Source organism: Hordeum vulgare, chromosome 2H (assembly GCF_904849725.1).
Source record: "Hordeum vulgare subsp. vulgare chromosome 2H, MorexV3_pseudomolecules_assembly, whole genome shotgun sequence".
Taxonomy (NCBI): Eukaryota; Viridiplantae; Streptophyta; class Magnoliopsida; order Poales; family Poaceae; genus Hordeum; species Hordeum vulgare.
This window is the reverse complement of record NC_058519.1, coordinates 352,269,097-352,286,736: the sequence shown is the minus strand read 5'-3', so window position 1 is coordinate 352,286,736 and position 17,640 is coordinate 352,269,097. Positions and strand designations below refer to the sequence as shown.

Below are 17,640 nucleotides of genomic sequence, written 5' to 3'. Positions count from 1 at the left end.
TCGATGTCGTCGTCCATGACGGTGGGAGCGGACGCGGGAGCGAGCGGGAGGGTTTGGGGAAAGTGAAGGAAAAAGGTGGCCGCTTTGTCACTGACTGACGGGCAAGGAAGGGAGTAGGCGCGTGTCGCGCGTATCCGGTTCGTGTCCGCGCCGACGCAAATCAGGCTCAAAATTAGGCCAGAAATGAATCGACAGGCGAACAAAAAGTGAACGCGTGTTTGTTTGAGTCGGCGCGTTGGACTAACTTTTTATTCGCGGATTCAAACGGACGATGGCGAATAAAATGGATTGTCCCGTTCGAGTTGGCGCGCGGGTGAATTTTTTTTTTTGACATCCACTGGTTCCGCAACGTGACCGAGACGAACCAGCCGAGAAGCAGGACTGCACGCGCTCGGAGTAGAGAAAGGAGCAACTCGGTCCAGTCGACTGCTGACGCACTGCTGCCTATTTTTATCCGCTGCAAAAATTGAGGGGAAATATATACATATAATCGGCTGCGGGCGAGCGGGGGTCGGCTTGCGTCGCACGACCCTTTGCCTTTGCCGGTGAACAGAACAGAGTAGGCCTCGCACGTCAATGGCAGGTTCGTCCTTCCCCTCCCGCTCCAACCCTAGATAGATCCCCCAACAAACTCTCGATTCCTCGATTAATTTGTCCGATTCCATGCCAAGTACACCCCGTAGCGGAGGATTCGCTCCGATTCGGGTATGCTTGTTCGGTTCCGCTTGAGATTTCGGCCGCGAACTTTGAGGCGAGCGGTTGTTTAGGGATGTTTCCCCAGTTGAAGGAGAGATTTGAGGTGCGGGGACGTGCTTGTGTACGAACTTGGAGCTTGCGACGATGAATTCTTGCGGGGTTGCTCGAGCTATCTTGACGTGGATTAAGGAAGGTGGAACTGGCGTCAGTTTTGTTGATTTGCTAGGAATTGGCGTTGTTCGACCGGTTAGTAGTTCGACGTGTTCCCGGAGATGGCTGCTTGATGTGCCAGTACCTGCTAATTTGTAGCTCTGAGCTTGATTCTATATTGATTGGCATGATCCAAGAGGGTTTTGTTAGCTCGTGGGACCAGAGTTTTGCATACCCTGGGGCTCTTGATGTTCCATGATTGGTTGACGTCTCTTATAGGCTTATACTAGTTTGTCAAAGTACACGGGCCATTTGAGGTGTAACAAAGTAACTAGTCCTTCCTGGGAGGCAGCCTAAAATCGGGCATTTGATCATATACCTCTTTTTTCTTGTTGCTAAACCCATCCCTTTTATATATACGACAAAAAAAATGCTTATTTGGCTAAACGAGGTTCTTGGCTGAAAGATAGCTCACCTACTTGTGCATTTCCTGTTGTAGCCTTCTATTGATCTTCTGTTTCTGCACTCCAGTTGTGTTGGCCATTCTTCATTATTGTAGTTTGTTGCTAGCTCACTGCCAGTCACATGCTTTTCATTTTCCGGCTATGGGGTTTTGTAATGCCTCTCAACTCACTGATGCTATGCCTCACATATCGATTTCTAAGTGGTTGAAATCAAGTCTGATCTTCGCTCGATTAAATTTCCAGGTGCACCACCAAAACCGTGGGAACGTGCTGGGGCTGAGGGAACATCCGGTCCGTTGCCTTTCAAACCCCCATCTGGTGGCAGCACTAGTGATGTCGTCGAAGCTTCTGGTACAGCTAAACCTGGAGAAACCATTGCTGCTACAGAGAGGAACATGTCTGCCAATGTAAATAACCCCATCTCGAGGCCTATGCCCCAACGTCCTTGGCAGCAAACAGGCTATGGAAATTCTTATGGAGGTAATCTACTGTACTGACCTAGAGCCTATTTGAAGCTTGTCTGCCTTTTGGGGATATCTTGCCAACAACGGTTGTCCTCAGAATGTTCATTTCCTCTTATACAGGAACAGGATACGGATCCAATATGTATAGTTCGGCTGGTGGATATGGCAGTACTTATGGTAGCGGCGGGGGGCTCTATGGGAATAGCATGTACTCCAGCTATGGAGGAGGTGGCGGCCTCTATGGAGGTTCCGGGATGTATGGAGGAGGCATGTATAACAGTGGGATGGGAGGCTCTTATGGTGGTTATGGTATGGGCGGCATGGGTGGCATGGGTGGTATGGGCGGCATGGGTGGAATGGGCGGTATGGGTGGTATGGGCCCTTACGGCAATCCGGATCCAAATTCATTTGGCCCTCCTGCTGCACCACCGGGTTTCTGGGTGTCCTTCCTACGTGTGGTATAATACTTCTGCTTACTTTTTCACTGATCATGATTGTGTTCTGTTTCAATTGGTCCAACCATCCAGTGCACATTGAAGCATGCAATAACTTTCCGAGTGTTCATTAATGTCTAATGTGAAATGTTTGGTTACGAACATTTGCTGCCTAAAGCAAACCAATCTTTGTTTACAGTTTCTTCATCCAATTATCCACTATGTTTTACTCTGAAGCCCAGGCTGTTGTGAGTTTCTATGTTGTACCTGTTTTGATATGTCTAGTTAAGTACAGTAGGTTTTAGTTAATGTACATTCTAGTGTGTCATCATGGTAATGTTGAACATTTGACCATGCTTGTTCACATTTGTTTTTTGGAGTAGAGATCTTATCATCGAGTATATCAAAGTTTATAGATAGACATGCGTGAAGTTACATTTCATTCATACAACACCTGAAGGCCCTGTTTGATAGCTGAGTATTTTCTACTCCCTCTGTACCTAAATACTTGTTGTTGGGGAGAACTAATACAAGTTCCCCCACCTACAAGTATTGTGGTACAGAGGAAGTTTGTATTATGAAAATACTAGAGTTTTTCAGATTACCCCGGTTTTAATTACGGTGAGCTGTTTGGCAACCACAAAAAACTATTAATACAACAGTATTCCCTAAACCATGGTATTTTCTCTGGATAAAAAAAACAACCCTGGACCTCTTTTTTTTTAACCGAGCACGTGAAAAGAACGAGCCCACCTAAGCAGCCGCCGCCGCCCTGTTGTGTGTGGATGGCGTCTTGGTCGGCGGCCATGGACAAATCAAAAAGGTTCTTCCCACTGCTTTCTCTGATTTCCCTGAGTCGTGTCCGCCCAATCCGTGTTCGCTCCGTTACTAGATCTTATATAGCCTGATGGACTGGCCTGGCCGGGATGACCAAGTCGTTCCCGTCAACCCGAGCTCCGCCTCGCGTGGTGAGCCTCTGGCATAGCCGTGTTGCAGAGCCTCAGGTCCTTGCTCCATGTCAGTACGTTGTAAGTTTGACTGCTCCTCCTTAATGGGTGTGACATTGAGCTTGCGCGTCCGTTCAATTAGTCTGTGCTCGTACTGGTTTGTGCATGCCGGTGCTCTGTGCATGGTCGTTCATCAGCTTGCAACGTCTAACTAGCTAGCAACGTGAGCGTTTGCAACTGCTTCAAACGACTGGCTAGTTAATTTTAGTTGACGCATATAAGCTCTTGTCAAACAGGTCTCTACAGTTTCTAAATACTCCAAAATACCTTGTTATGTCAAAACCGTGTTCTTTTTGTACCTCCAGGTTAAATTACTGTAGTTTATCAGTACTTTATTTTTTACAATACTTTGCTATCAAACACTGCCGAATTATAATAGTTCTCCCATTACTTTGACGGTTTAACACATGCTTAATCTTTTGAAAACAATTCTTCATAACTAATCATGGATTTTGCTACAGATGCATGGTGCCGTCAGTTTCTTTGGGCGAGTTGCATTTCTCGTTGAACAAAACACACAAGCCTTCTATTTATTCATTACAGCTATGTTGCAGGTACTGTTATTTTATGTTTTCCTCGTTTGTATTGGGTTCAAATAGCATGTACTTACATTGTTTGTATCTGATTGCCGCAGCTTTTTGATCGGTCTGGGATGCTTTACGGTGAGCTTGCGAGATTTGTCTTGCGCCTGATAGGAGTGCGAACAAAGTCAAAGAAAGGCCGTGTTCAGGGCACTGAGGCCCCTGCATTAGAGGGACCTGGCCAGCAGCTTTTTGAGACACCAAAAGCCAACAACAACTCATGGGACAATGTTTGGGGAAACTAAGACGCCTTGCCCTTATATGTGCTGTTGAACTAATAGAAACATACGGTTAGCAAAGGAAAGATTGCCAAAGCATGTATGTCAGCAACCATCAATCAGAAAGCGAAGAAGAGTATCCAGTCGGAGAAATTGTCTGTTGCAGTTAGCGAAAGAACACAAGGGCTGCTCTTTCTGATTTTCATGGCTTAATCTGCTGTGAGCCTAATGATGGCCAGTTTGCTTTGCTGGAGGATGCAGTGTTATTGAAGTATTTTTGTTGTTTGTATGTATGTGGAGGGTAAATAATAGTACCTGTTATCTTGAAAAGAACGGAGCAAAATGTATTGTGTTCCCTATTTGTTAGTTTGATTTTCAACTGAAGGTGGCCTTGAAGATATAATGAAGTGCAAACATTTAATCTTCGCAGTAAGTGTGTCACAGAAGTAGAGACTTGAACAAAAATGTTTTCTCCAGCTAACTGAAGCAGATGTATTATGCATTGATTCTTGCCAAGAAAGTGAGGATTATTATCTTATCATAGCAGCCAAACTGTTGAAATATTGACATGGGTTAAGCTAAAAAAATAACTTGAATTGTTGGTAGCATGACCAACATTTACACGGGTTGCATTAATTTTAACTGAAGTTGGCTTTGAAGATTGTTGCGACAGCTGAGGATGATGATGATGCAGATATCATTGTCTCGACTCCAAGAAAGAAAGTACCCACAGGAAACACGTCTGGAGCACCCCTGATGGATCGTTGAATCCATCCTGAAACGCAAACTGGCAACAGATACGAGGCCGTAGGGAAGAAGAAGAGAAATCACGAATTTTGGCCGAGGGGATAAATCGGTCGATTTTCTAGGGAAGGGAAGGGAGGGTTGCAAATGGATGAGGAAGCAGTGTAGGAGAGCCACCCTCTCTTCCCACCTCCAATTGCTCATCTCATCCATACAACCCCTCATCTCTCTCTCTCTCTCTCTCAACTGCGCAATTTTGTCTGCATGCACCCAAACCTCCTGCGCCTCATCTCTTATATTGCATCAATCCCCTTCCCCACCACAACCCCTAGTTCCTTCCTTCCCCTCAATCTTCAGGGGACAGTCAGCCAAGCCTCCTCGTACAAGGTAATAAAACCTAAAGTAGTAATTTACCAGGTTTATGATGCACCACATGCTCCACTTCTTGGACACTGTTACTGTGTTATTAGCCCATATTCTTTCTTTGTCTTGATCGTGTAATCTTCTTCACAAGGTGTTTCACCCACTTGCAAGTTCTCCCTAACTACAATTATTTAGGTGGAGAGGGAGTAATTTTCTTTTCTTTAGGTTTAATAACTAACTAGGCCTCTTGTTGTTTGTATGGAGTGGTGCAGGTGGTGATTTGCGCAGAAAAATGGAGATCACCAATGTCACAGAGTACCAGGCCATCGCCAAGCAGAAGCTTCCCAAGATGATCTACGACTACTACGCCTCCGGTGCCGAGGACGAGTGGACGCTCCAGGAGAACAGGGAGGCCTTTGCCAGGATCCTGTAAGCTGACTGCCCATCCTTGCCGTTTTCTTCCTACGGTATCTCCGTATCTGTTTGTAGAAATGCGTAAGAGGAACACTGTACCAACTGAATTTCGGGGGTTCAGAGTTTGACCTAGCTTAGAGCGCATCCAGAGACAACGAACTAAGCAATAATTAAAGAGGACAACTATGCTGTTTTCATCAATCAGCTTCTCATGTAATGTTCCGGAAATCCATGCTATTTGTCTAATATTATAGCACTAGTTTAGGAAAAAATATCAAGTTCCTAGTTACGTATAATAGGGTTGCTCAAGTAATTTCTCAATGCATCCTTTCAGAGCTATTCCTCTGTAAACTAGTTCAAAGTTGAGTCACTTTTGAGTCACTTATTTTGGGATGAAGGGAGTAATATAAATTGCTTTAGATCATTACAGAGCTAGAGTAGCATTACTACCGATTTACCCATCCATTGTCTGCATGTGTTTTGGGTAGGTTCCGCCCGCGCATTCTGATCGATGTATCCAAAATCGACATGACAACAACTATCCTGGGATTCAAGCTCTCAATGCCCATCATGATTTCCCCCACTGCCATGCAGAAGATGGCTCACCCAGATGGTATTGTCTCTCTGAAATGCCATTTGATTGTGTTTAATTGAGCTACACCAAAGTATATAACGTTGTAAGAATTTTGAAATGGTTCCTGCTTTGTCTGCTGCACATTGTTGACCTAAAAATAATATCAGGAGAGTATGCAACTGCCCGCGCAGCATCAGCAGCAGGCACTATAATGGTATGTCGATGCAGCCCCTTGCATCAGAATATCTATACTGACCGGTATATTGAACAATCCTATGTGAGGAAGTAGAATGAGGTGCTGTATTTTTCTTTCAGACATTGTCGTCCTGGGCTACTTCAAGTGTTGAGGAGGTTGCCTCAACCGGACCAGGGATCCGTTTCTTCCAACTCTATGTAAATACTACTCCCTCCGTTCCTAAATATAAGTCACCATCCTCTCATTTTGCTACCCAGGGTTGTGAATAATGATACTTCTTCATTTCAACTTTGTAGGTCTACAAAGACAGGAGGGTGGTCGAGCAGCTAGTGAGGAGAGCGGAAAAGGCTGGATTCAAGGCGATAGCGCTCACCGTGGACACCCCACGACTTGGCCGCAGGGAAGCTGATATCAAGAACAGGTATGTTCTCCATAGATCAATCAAACACACAGGCTGCACATATATGTCGGGATTTATATTGAGCAACATCAACCTGCTTGTGGTTGTGGGTGCAGATTTGTTTTGCCACAAAATTTGACACTGAAGAACTTTGAAGGTTTGGACCTGGGGAAAATGGACCAGGTGAGGTGCATAATTCATCTTAGAGAAACACGTTGACGTCTGTTTGTCTGAATTCTCATGAGATCTCTGTGTTCCAAGCAGGCTAACGATTCAGGACTAGCTTCATATGTCGCGGGTCAAATCGACCGCACCCTGAGCTGGAAGGTAAACCAACAAGAAAAGTCTTACTTATGTTCAAAAAAAAAAAAACAAGAAAAGTCTTACTTGAACTTGAAAACCGACTCCATTTGGGCATGAAATTGGTTATAGCTACCCGTGGCCGCAAACCTCTTTCTACGGGTGCACCGGTGGATTTTAAGCCAATGAAATGATGCCACCTCTAAAGCTGTGAGACCACGTTCTTATACGTATTTCTCAGCGCTAGGGTCCACCACGTGTAATCCAGCTGCTCAGCAGCCCACCAGCGTGACTGCAACTGGTGCGGTCCTTTTTTCAACCCATACCAAAGCAGCTAATTTAATAATCATTATAATTAAGAAATCCATTTAACTTAATATTAATTCCTGATTTTCATTTGATTTTACTTAGAGATATTTTTTACATATATCAATAATTCCAAAAAGTAAATCCAATTCTTTCAAAGGACAACTTTCAAATAACTGATTTCGCTCATTTGAAAACTATTTTTAATTCCTTCAGAAAACAAATCTCACTCATTTCCGAAAACTGATTTCAATGATTTCAAAAACTGATTTCAATAATTTCAAGAACTCATTTTCAGGATTTCACACATTAAATTTACAAGCTTCACACATTAAAACAGATTTCGACTATTCCAATTCCAATTTCATATTTCACAATGAGTGAAACTACTTATTTCAAACTGTCAAATAATTTATTTCAATTCTTCAAAAAGAAGATTTCACTCATTGTGAAAACCTAGCTCACTGTCATATTGTACAAAAGATTAAAACTTACTATTTCAAAAGAGTGGCATAAACAATTTCAATTTTCTACCATGTCATTTAACTTATTGGAATTCCAATTTCATATTTCACAATGCCTGAAATAATTATTTCAAACTGTCAAAGAACTGATTTCGATCCTTCAAAAAGAAGATTTCAATCATTGTGAAAACCTATTTCACCGTCATATTGTACAAAAGACTGAAACTTACTATTTTCAAAAGAGTGGCATAAACAATTTTAATTTTCTACATTGTCATTTCAGTTACGCTTCGTTTGGATGTCTCCATTGGAGAGCTCCATATTGAATTGGTCTGAATTCCAAATCAATGGAGGAAAATGAAATGACACGAATGCGAATTCAGCTCTTTGGTTGTCCAGTGAATTGGTCCTTGAAATGCCTCTCAGATTTCAATACCAAATCATATTTGGATGACAAACTTTGGAATTGCATAGCTACATGACTCAAAAATGAAATCTGACTACAAATGAATTTATAGCAATAAACATAAAATAAATATTCTAAAAATGCACCAGGAAAACGCAAATGGCCATACAATGACAACAATATTTTCTTACGATAACATAACACAAATTTAATACAATAACAAACAGCACATACTCTCAAATATGGTCTCGTACAGGACATAAATCACAATCATTCAAATGGATAGGTCCAAATGCTTAACAGAAACAGTGCGTGGCAGTAGTACATAAATTGTTCCAAGTTCAATAGGGCATAAAATAGATAGTTCGATGTTCAATAAGACATACAAGAACACACACATATCAGAAAAGCATCAAGCTTCAAGGCACCATTAGCAGCCATGTCTTCCTCATGGTGACGGGCAGCTCCTTTAGAGCTTGAAACAGACGATCATTGAGTACCAACTTCCCATAACATCGAAGCATGTCTTCCTCGGCCAAATCAGGTATCAAGCTAAGTGCATCAAGTATTTCAACGGGATTAGCTGCTTTGGTATGGGTTGAAAAAAGGACTTACCAGACCTGCTTTAGAGGGGAGGGACAGACCTGCACCACCACTGGCCGCCGTGGTGGTCGCCCCCGCCGCCGGCCGCCTGGTTGCCTGCTAGGTCGGCTCTTGTTCGCCCCTCCCGTTCCCCTTCTGGCTGGCTTCCTTTTCTATTTCGCGGGCCGAAGCGGTATGTTTTGCGAGAGAGTGATTTCGGACCAATTCTGAGGGTCGCCCCTTCGAAACGTGGGAGGCAGTTTTTAATTGAGAGGAGTACATATTTGAAACGAGTGGCGTGTGAAAGACGTGTGAAAAACCTTTTACACCGAAACACACACACAAAAAAAACAATCTAAATAGCTGAAAACGCGTGTGGAAAAATAAAAAAACAAAATCCAAAAAAATCGCTTAGAACGCGACACATGACGGCGGCTGAAAACGCGCTAAATGACGGCGCGTGGGAGTGCTCGTTAGGAGCTCCTAAAGAAGCGTTCGCTACCTAGTTGCTCTCGATTTTTTCACTCATTCATTGTGAAAACCAAATTCACTGTCATACTGTACAAAAGACTGAAAGTTACTATTTAAAAAATAAGATTTCAATCCTTTCAACAACAATTTTATTATCGTACAATGTTATGTCAGTTAGGCCAATTTTCAAACTATGATGCATCTGTCCCTGTTTTCACAAAGGCATATACCAGAAATTAAATCTCACACGTATTCTGAAGCTAGTTTCACACGTTCTGCATATTTGTACACACCAGTTTCAAGATTTGATAATATGTTCCATGATTCCACAAATTTGTGAACGATTTCACAAAGTTCAGAACAAATTGTTTCATATCCATTTCACGAAGCAGGGAATGCCAACCATCTAGAAAAAAAACAAGGCAAGTTTAAATCATGCACAACAAAACCAATTTCATGAGGAACACAGAGAGGTCGCCAGAAGGGTTCCTGTTGTTGAGAGGTCGGGCATGGCCATTGGTTCATCGCGGTGCAGTCGGGTCCGCGAGAGAGGGGAAGGGGAAGGGATCCGGTGGCGGCCATGATTGGACTAGTCAGATCCGAAGGCGACCTTCCGCAGGGACGCGTCGTGGTGGACGCTCTGCAAGATCCGCTCATGGCGAGGACAGCGGACGGGCAGCAAGGACGAAGGAGGACGGGGGCCTCCCGCTGGCCGGGAAAGCCACGTCGTCGCCGCCAAACTGCTTCGCTGGATCTCGGGTGAAGACAAGGTCGTCCGACCATGAATCCGCCGTAGCTGGGCTGACAACTGGACGGGGAAGTGGACCCGCTGGCCGGAGTTGGGGCTGGCGCCTAGTTAATCCCCCATCGATTATTCTGCTGGTACGGTGTGCTGACGATTCCATTAGGAGGTTTCAATAAGCTTAAGGCTCTGTTTGATAACAAAGTAGTAAAAAAACTAAAGTATTAAAAACTGCAGTAATTTTATGTGTAGATAGAAAATACCATGGTTTTAATATAACAACATTTTTTGCAGTATTCACAATGTAGAGAAACTGTTTGATTACGCCACATATTACTGTAGTTTAGATCGAGCAAGTACACGGGAAGAAGATAACGACGTCCCACCCCTTCTTTTCGCCTTCTCTGTTTTTTAAAAAGAGGTCTGGGGTTCTTTTTTTTATGCAGAGAAAAAACCACAGTTTTTTCAATACTGCAGTTTTAAAATCACAATTCTTAGAGGCAACCAAACACCTCATTGTAAATAAAACTATGATAATCTCCAAAACTGCAGTATTCTAAAAATACTACGAAAATTCTTTGTTATCAAACAGGGCCTAAGCCTATCCTTCAATTTTTTTTTATTTTAGCTAAATATACTACTCCGTTCATATCAAAATAAGTATCGTAAAAGTTGTATTAAGTTAGTATAAATTTTATATACTAAATCAACGACACTTATTTTGAGACGAAAGGAATACTTGACAATTATACTAAGGTGTTTATATAGTATGAATTGCAATGCATTTACTAGTTAAACTAAAAACATGATGTTTTGAGCCTACGTTGCAATTTCGTTCTAGATTCGTTACTGGTTGTTAGAGAAGGAGGTTTATCGTTGGGCCCTGTCGATGTATTCCTTTCGTATACGTCTTGTATCATCATCGGAAAAAAAGAAAACAGAATCTAGGTGGGTCCAACCCAGCACCGATCTAAATGCAACCTTGTGTGGTAGATAGATCACTCATCGGTACATACCGGCACCCAAAAAAAAAAACTATTCGTACCGGTGGCGTGCATGCTCTGAAGTGTGTGATAGATCCCGTGGATCGTCAAGGCTAGATGTGTTCGGAGGCGGTAGTAGATTAATACCTTGTAGCTTCTCGATGAGTTCCCTCCGGCGACCGTCGTGAGATGGTGACGACGGTGGGGAAGGAGAGAGAGATCCGGTAGTGGCGGTGATGGACTTCCCATCGCTTCAGTGCATCCCTCTAGATCGGATTAGGGTTAGAGAGTGGGGAACCAGTGGCGGCGGCGAACCTCATTTCTTGTGCCATGGTCCCCACCTTCTCTTTATAGCACTGCGCGACAGGGGCCCACCAGCCTTACTTGGGCTGGACGCCCCCGATCAGGGCGTGAGTCAAGGTCCAATGGGCCGTTGGGCCCATTGGGGAAAGAGATCAACCTAACATTCTCCCCCTTGATCTCATCATATACTTTTAACTTTACCCGTTTCGTAACAGATCAATACATAGGGCATGTTTCATCGTCACGGCTGAATTGCCGATGGAATCAGACAGCCACAATGTACCTCTCTATTTTGAGACAGATTCTTTAACCTTGGGCCCTTTATTGTCCGGAAATATTAGACTATACCATAAAACCCATGTCGACTGTGTGTTCTCCGAACACACTGAGCGGTAAGTCTTTGATAAGCAGATCTGCAAACACTTGTTTGTTGCTTTTATGCTTCAAGCATTTTTCCATAATTCCGGACTTTCTCCTTCACAACATGTAACTCTTTGTCAGTGTGTTTGGCATCAACACTTGATTCGTTGTGATAGGAGCGAAAGAACTTAAAATGGTAATCGTCGTTGTCAACCATTATCCACTCTAGGTATAGGTAGCCATTAACCATTTCGCCTATCCCTTAGCCTCATATCAAGCTATAACATATCATTGCATCACATTGATGACAATAATTTCACTCATTTGGAGATTTTCCACACAAAACTTCGAGTATGAAAGTTAGCGACAATTGTGAATTTCGCTATACATTTCACAAGTCCTCCTTTGTACTCACAATCTTTTGAGAGCACTTATTTCTTTTAGCATGAGGCCGATATCTTTGACTCCATTCCATTGATTTATCTATGGAATGGACATTGCCAAAACAACCCGGATATATACGTGAACTGTGTCAGGGTAATATCTTGAGCTTCCAACAACTGAAGCATATGGTACCATATCCATTTACAATCTTTTCTTATTAACTTTTGGAACACCATAGTTTCCACTTCCATTACCCTTGGCTATAAGAACAGGCGTAGGTTTTCTCGTATGCATACTTTAGAGATCTTTCTTAGCATGTCCATGCGACATTCCTAATACCCCCTTTTATTCTTTTGAACTTTGAGGACAAGAACTTCTTTTCTCCTCCTGCAATAGATTGACATCACCACTAGCAAGTAGGACATCATCCACATACATAGGAATTGGGAAACGAATTTCCCATTCTATAACTTTGCATGAATGCAATTGTCCTCTCATTTTCTTTGCACAAAATCTTCCGATTTAAGTCATGTTTTACACATTTACATATTTCCTTTGGAGTCACATTTGCCTTGTAGACCCTTCATAAAGTCTATGTTAGTGAAATACAAATGGTGGAATTTCACTAACATAGACTTTATAGTAATCACAAGTATCTGATTTTCACATTCCTAGAGACCATTAAAATCTCAAGTACTCGCACTTCTTTCATATGGGGTTGTCGTTGCTCTGTCATTGCCAAAAGGCAAATTAATTCTATAGTCACCCATTTCCAAAAGGCAATAGGTTTTACAGGGACCTGTATCACAAGATCCCTTGTAGAGCTAACAACAGGTGTTATATAGGTCATACAACATGCTCCCCCAGATTACTCCATCTTCACTGAAGAAATGGCGTATCTTTAAACTTTCTTCTTTATGGCACTTTAAGCACCACCGTTGTATTCCTTAGTCTGCTTTCAGAACTATAAAAGATCCAAAAATACAACTGTTTCTTTTCTTTAGGGGTATCATAATGACGGTAATGGATCACTTTAGATGATGTAATGCACAGAGGAGTCATGAAATACACTACAATGTATTTCATGTCTCTTTCTCCCCCTCGAAATGTGGCAAGAACTTTTTTGCCACAATTTCAAAACCCATTCATAGCTCTTGTGAAATGAGGAAACTTCGATTATCTAGCTCATTCATCTTATCACTTCATGTAAAATGAAGTTATAAGTTAACTAGTATGGGAGTACTTTTTCCTCATTTCATTTCAGAAACTCAACAGAGTTCTTTATAGTTGTCACTTTTGCAAGCCACACTTGCATATCATTCTTGTCTTTAGGTTCGTCTGTTACTTTTATCCTTTCTGGATTTAGTGATTGCGTAATGACCGTTACACATAAGGTGTACGGTCGATAATAGGAAAGCTTAATAGCTACTCCATACTTTTCTCCCATAGTGGGACACATTAACCGCACATGAGTCATCATAACTTTCTCGTGTCATACAGGATAAGGCTTTTGCCAAAATTTCTCCCGCCATACACGGATTGTTGACATAATACAATGTCAACTTTACCCGGTTACGCAGGCATTCTTCCCAGACTTTTTCCGCCATGCGGGTAATTCCCTTTAAGGGACATAAATGCCATAATTGGCTCTTTTGACTGCATCAAATTCAGAAATAAATCTGAATTATCTTTGACACACATGTTTGATCCGACGTTGGTCAAATTAAACATGCATGTTGCTTGTTTCATTTCAATCATGTTGACTGAAAAAAAGGAGACTCCATCATAGAGAGTACAAGAAAGACATTCGTCAACCAAGACTCTCAATGATCTATCTCTTTTCTTTTCTTGATTTAATATCCAAGAGTTCTTTTCTTTTGAAGCCATTCTTTAGAGAGAATTTATTCCCTCAAGTTATGACCTTTCTTTTCAATCTTTCGGGTCACTAGTACCCAACATTCGCTTTCATGAGTGAAAGGTTGAATAACTTTTAGTCTGAGAAAACTTAGCCAATAAACAACGGTAATGAGCATAAAAATAACCCTACGTTGGTCTGATTAAAATCATGCACATTAAACCTTTTTGAACTTTCTGGAATATTCTAAATCACCGTGGTGGCAGAATTAGAATAAAACATCATCCTTCTACATTAATTCCATATCACCGTTGAGCAGAAATGGAAATAATGCATATAACTCATAAACAATGTGATGATAGTATTCTTATTGAACAACTTTGCTATGAAATATTCATCATCATTAACCATATTGCATCAGAAATATGCGAAATATGCATTTCTTTATCTGTGCTCTGAAAATTGATCACTTTGATACAAAATTTATCAGAGATTTAAGCTTTGAACATAAGATGACTCATACAAATATAGTATTGTTATCATCAACGTTGGTCAGAAAATGACAATACCATATTTAACTTTAAAACAATCATCATTCTATTGTCATAGCGGAAACTGTTTAAATCTTATTTCAACCACAAGGAAAAAACTTTGCTAATAACAGTTCTTCCAATTAAATTTTCCCGTTGGTTCCAATTTAATTGGAGGACTAAACCTTTTTACTTTGCAGCAGAAAAACGTGAATATGAAAATTCATGCACCTTTACAGAAAAATATTCTGTTAAAATTAAAAATTCATGAACTTTATAATCTCTTTTATAAAATCCATGAATTTTTCTTTTTCTGAAAATCTTTCTTTTATTTTTAGAATCTTTTATTTTTCTTTTCATAAAAAACATGTTACTATAACAGAAAAATGTTCTGTCATAATTAAAAAATTCATGAACTTTATATATAATCTCTTTTATAAAATTCATGAACTTTTCTTTTTCTGAAAATCTTCTTTTATTTTCAGAACCATTTATTTTTCTTTTCAGAAAAATCAACATTGCTTTTACTGAAACTTCGAACATTTTTCTTTGCTATTTTCTAAACATATTTTCGTAGGAAAAAATGCCTAGAAAAAACTTTTGACTCTGCCAAAAACTTGACAGAAAACAAAATTGTCATTTAAAAAGAAAAGGCCAGCATGGGCCGGCCTGGGTGCCGCCAGCCTGCATTGCCCCTTCTCGGCCAGGCGCGCCGCAACTCTTGTGCAGCCCTAGGTGGCCTCGGCCTGGCGCGGCGGATTCGGCCCAAAAGACCCGTGGTGGCCTGCAGCCTCTTTTAGCTAGGGTTTCAGCCTCGGCCGTCGGATGAGATCCGACGGTCAGGCGTGGCTTTCGGTAAAACAAAAAGGGCTAGAGCCCATCCCCTGCCAAGACCCTAACGTCATTTGCCCCCTCATCCGCTCGTTCGTTCCTCGTTGCTCTCGTCTGGCGAGACAATCCCGTGGGTGGCCGAGCCCCTCTTGTTCCTCGCGCCGGTGGCTGCCATGCCCCGTCGAGGAGGAGGCCGCCGGCCATCACGCCGCGCCTCTCTTCCCTCTCCTTGCCCTCGCGCGGTGGCCCTCAAGGCCAGGGCCTCTGTTGCCACGGCGGCCGAGCCTTCTCTCCTGTGCTTGTAGCCCGAGAGTAGGGGACTCCGTCGCCGTGGTGGCCGAGCCTCCTGGCCGGCGCATATTGCCTCTCCTCGGCTGTTACTTCGCCCGACGGCTTCTTGCCGTGGTTTGTGGTGGCCGCCGGTCAGCGGCGACCGAAAGGTCCCGCGCCTTGTGCGCCATGCTGCCTTCCTGATCTCTCCCCCGGAGCCATGACCTTCCCCTCGCCGGCTGCGCATCCGCCTTGCGGTGGGTGCGCCGCCGTCGAGCGGTCGGCTGTGGTTCCTTCTTCTTCCTTTCTTTACTGTGATGGAGAGAGAGAGATCTTGCAGACCTTTACTTTTCGGTTCTTGGCAGCTCCGTTGCCATCCCCCTCGCCAGCTGCACGTCCACCTTGCGGTGAGCGTGCCGCCGTCGAGCGGTTTGGTGATGAAGCTTTTTGCCCCTGTGGGGTGATATTTCGTTTGCCCTTTCTTTGCATGTTCCCCTCATCCCGTTTCTTTTTGCCTTTTCGGATCCGATCCAATTTATTTCTTTGTTTTTCTTTTGGATCTAGGTCCATTCCTTGCCTCCGAGGAGGTAGGTTCTTCTTCCCCACACCTCGGCTTGCCGATGCGTGTGGGGATCGAGAGGAACAGGCGCGGCTGAGGCGGCGCTTCTTTGCCGGAGAGAACTTCGGTGAAGCTTTCTTTTTCTTTGAACTTTGCCCTTCTAGGGTTCATATCGGGGAGGGGAAACTTTTCTTGTACATGTTTCAACCGAAACTCATCTAAAGCCTCGTGGCTCTGATACCATTGATAGATCCCGTGGATCGCCAAGGCTAGATGTGTTCGGAGGCGGTAGTAGATTAATACCTTGTAGCTTCTCGATGAGTTCCCTCCGGCGACCGTCGTGAGATGGTGACGACGGTGGGGAAGGAGAGAGAGATCCGGTAGTGACGGTGATGGACTTCCCATCGCTTCAGTGCATCCCTCTAGATCGGATTAGGGTTAGAGAGTGGGGAACCAGTGGCGGCGGCAAACCTCGTTTCTTGTGTCATGGTCCCTACCTCGTTTCTTGTGCCATGGTCCCTACCTCCTCTTTATAGCACTGCGCGACAGGGGCCCACCAGCCTTACTTGGGCTGGACGCCCCCGATCAGGGCGTGAGTCAAGGTTCAATGGACCGTTGGGCCCATTGAGAAAAGAGATCAACCTAACAGTGTGAACTGAAGATGTAGCCTTGTCGTGTGCAGGATGTGAAGTGGCTCCAGAGTATCACCACGATGCCGATCCTGGTGAAGGGAGTGATCACCGCAGAGGACAGCAGGCTCGCCGTGGAGAACGGCGCGGCCGGAATCATCGTGTCCAACCACGGCGCCCGGCAGCTGGACTACGTCCCGGCGACCATCAGCGCCCTGGAGGAGGTCGTGAAGGCTGCTCGCGGGCAGATCCCCGTCTTCCTGGACGGCGGTGTCCGCCGCGGCACGGACGTCTTCAAGGCGCTCGCTCTCGGCGCCGCCGGCGTCTTCGTAAGTGCCTTGCAGTGCATGCTCTTGTCCTGAGCTAGGCTAGCTAGCGAATTCAGTAAGTCATGATATTAGGTGTGAAAAAAGTGTGCATGGCATGCAGATCGGAAGGCCGGTGGTGTTCTCGCTGGCGGTGGCCGGGGAGGCCGGGGTGAGCAACGTGCTCAAGATGCTGCGCGACGAGTTCGAGCTGACCATGGCGCTCAGCGGCTGCAACTCGCTAGCAGACATCACCCGCAACCACGTCGTCACCGAGGCCGACAAATTCGGCGTCATGCCGTCCCGCTTGTAACTTGGAACCAAATCGAGTCGGCACCTACGTCCTCGCCGCCGTTATTGATCCAAGACTTACATACGTAAGGGCATCCATGCATGATATGCTAGTGTAATTAATTTTGGACGGGATGTGTGTGTGTGTGTTTCAACATCAAAGTGGTGTGATATGGTCTGGATCGATCAAACATAATTAAATATTATTATTCCTTGCAAAAAAAAGGTGAGCTTGCATTTATCCAGAGAAAAAAAAGAAGAAACAGATTTTATCAAAGAGTAAGTTACTCTACCGGCCGCCAACAAGTTGTCTCAAATAAACTAACCAGTCAAAGACTCGAACATACGAAAACTATGAAAATTC

The 17,640-nt window shown here is 43.6% G+C and overlaps 1 protein-coding gene, 1 long non-coding RNA gene and 1 pseudogene across 4 annotated transcripts; 2 read left to right on the top strand and 1 right to left on the bottom strand.

Moving 5' to 3' along the window:
- The first annotated feature begins 475 nt into the window (after positions 1–475).
- LOC123426255 lies at positions 476–4,439 on the top strand (annotated as a pseudogene). The gene is made up of 5 exons (XR_006622124.1): positions 476–583; positions 1,554–1,790; positions 1,895–2,232; positions 3,677–3,769; positions 3,850–4,439. The product of XR_006622124.1 is annotated as a peroxisomal membrane protein 13-like (transcript).
- Positions 4,440–4,914: 475 nt separating this feature from the next.
- On the top strand, positions 4,915–17,501 carry LOC123426254 (peroxisomal (S)-2-hydroxy-acid oxidase GLO5). 2 transcript variants are annotated; one of them, XM_045110052.1, is made up of 10 exons: positions 4,915–5,145; positions 5,394–5,550; positions 6,024–6,148; positions 6,277–6,323; positions 6,425–6,502; positions 6,602–6,726; positions 6,822–6,888; positions 6,970–7,032; positions 16,734–17,009; positions 17,110–17,501. In XM_045110052.1, the coding sequence occupies exons 2-10, from the start codon at positions 5,414–5,416 to the stop codon at positions 17,296–17,298; spliced, it is 1,107 nt and encodes a 368-aa protein (XP_044965987.1). In that variant the 5' UTR covers positions 4,915–5,145; positions 5,394–5,413; the 3' UTR covers positions 17,299–17,501. The 2 variants fall into 2 exon arrangements, with proteins under 2 accessions (XP_044965987.1, XP_044965989.1); XM_045110054.1 differs by lacking the exon at positions 4,915–5,145 and adding an exon at positions 5,248–5,272.
- Positions 8,348–11,228, bottom strand: LOC123426256. The gene is made up of 2 exons (XR_006622125.1): positions 8,826–11,228; positions 8,348–8,733 (listed from the first exon to the last, which is right to left on the bottom strand). It is a non-coding gene; the product is annotated as an uncharacterized LOC123426256 (long non-coding RNA).
- Positions 17,502–17,640: the final 139 nt, after the last annotated feature.

Excerpts from the sequence above, each read along its gene's own strand:
- LOC123426254 (XM_045110052.1), top strand. The coding sequence starts at position 5,414 with ATGGAGATCACCAATGTCACAGAGTACCAGGCCATCGCCAAGCAGAAG. Across the intron at positions 6,727-6,821 it reads GAAGCTGATATCAAGAACAG|ATTTGTTTTGCCACAAAATT; the intron begins GTATGTTCTCCA and ends TTGTGGGTGCAG. Across the intron at positions 6,889-6,969 it reads ACCTGGGGAAAATGGACCAG|GCTAACGATTCAGGACTAGC; the intron begins GTGAGGTGCATA and ends TGTTCCAAGCAG.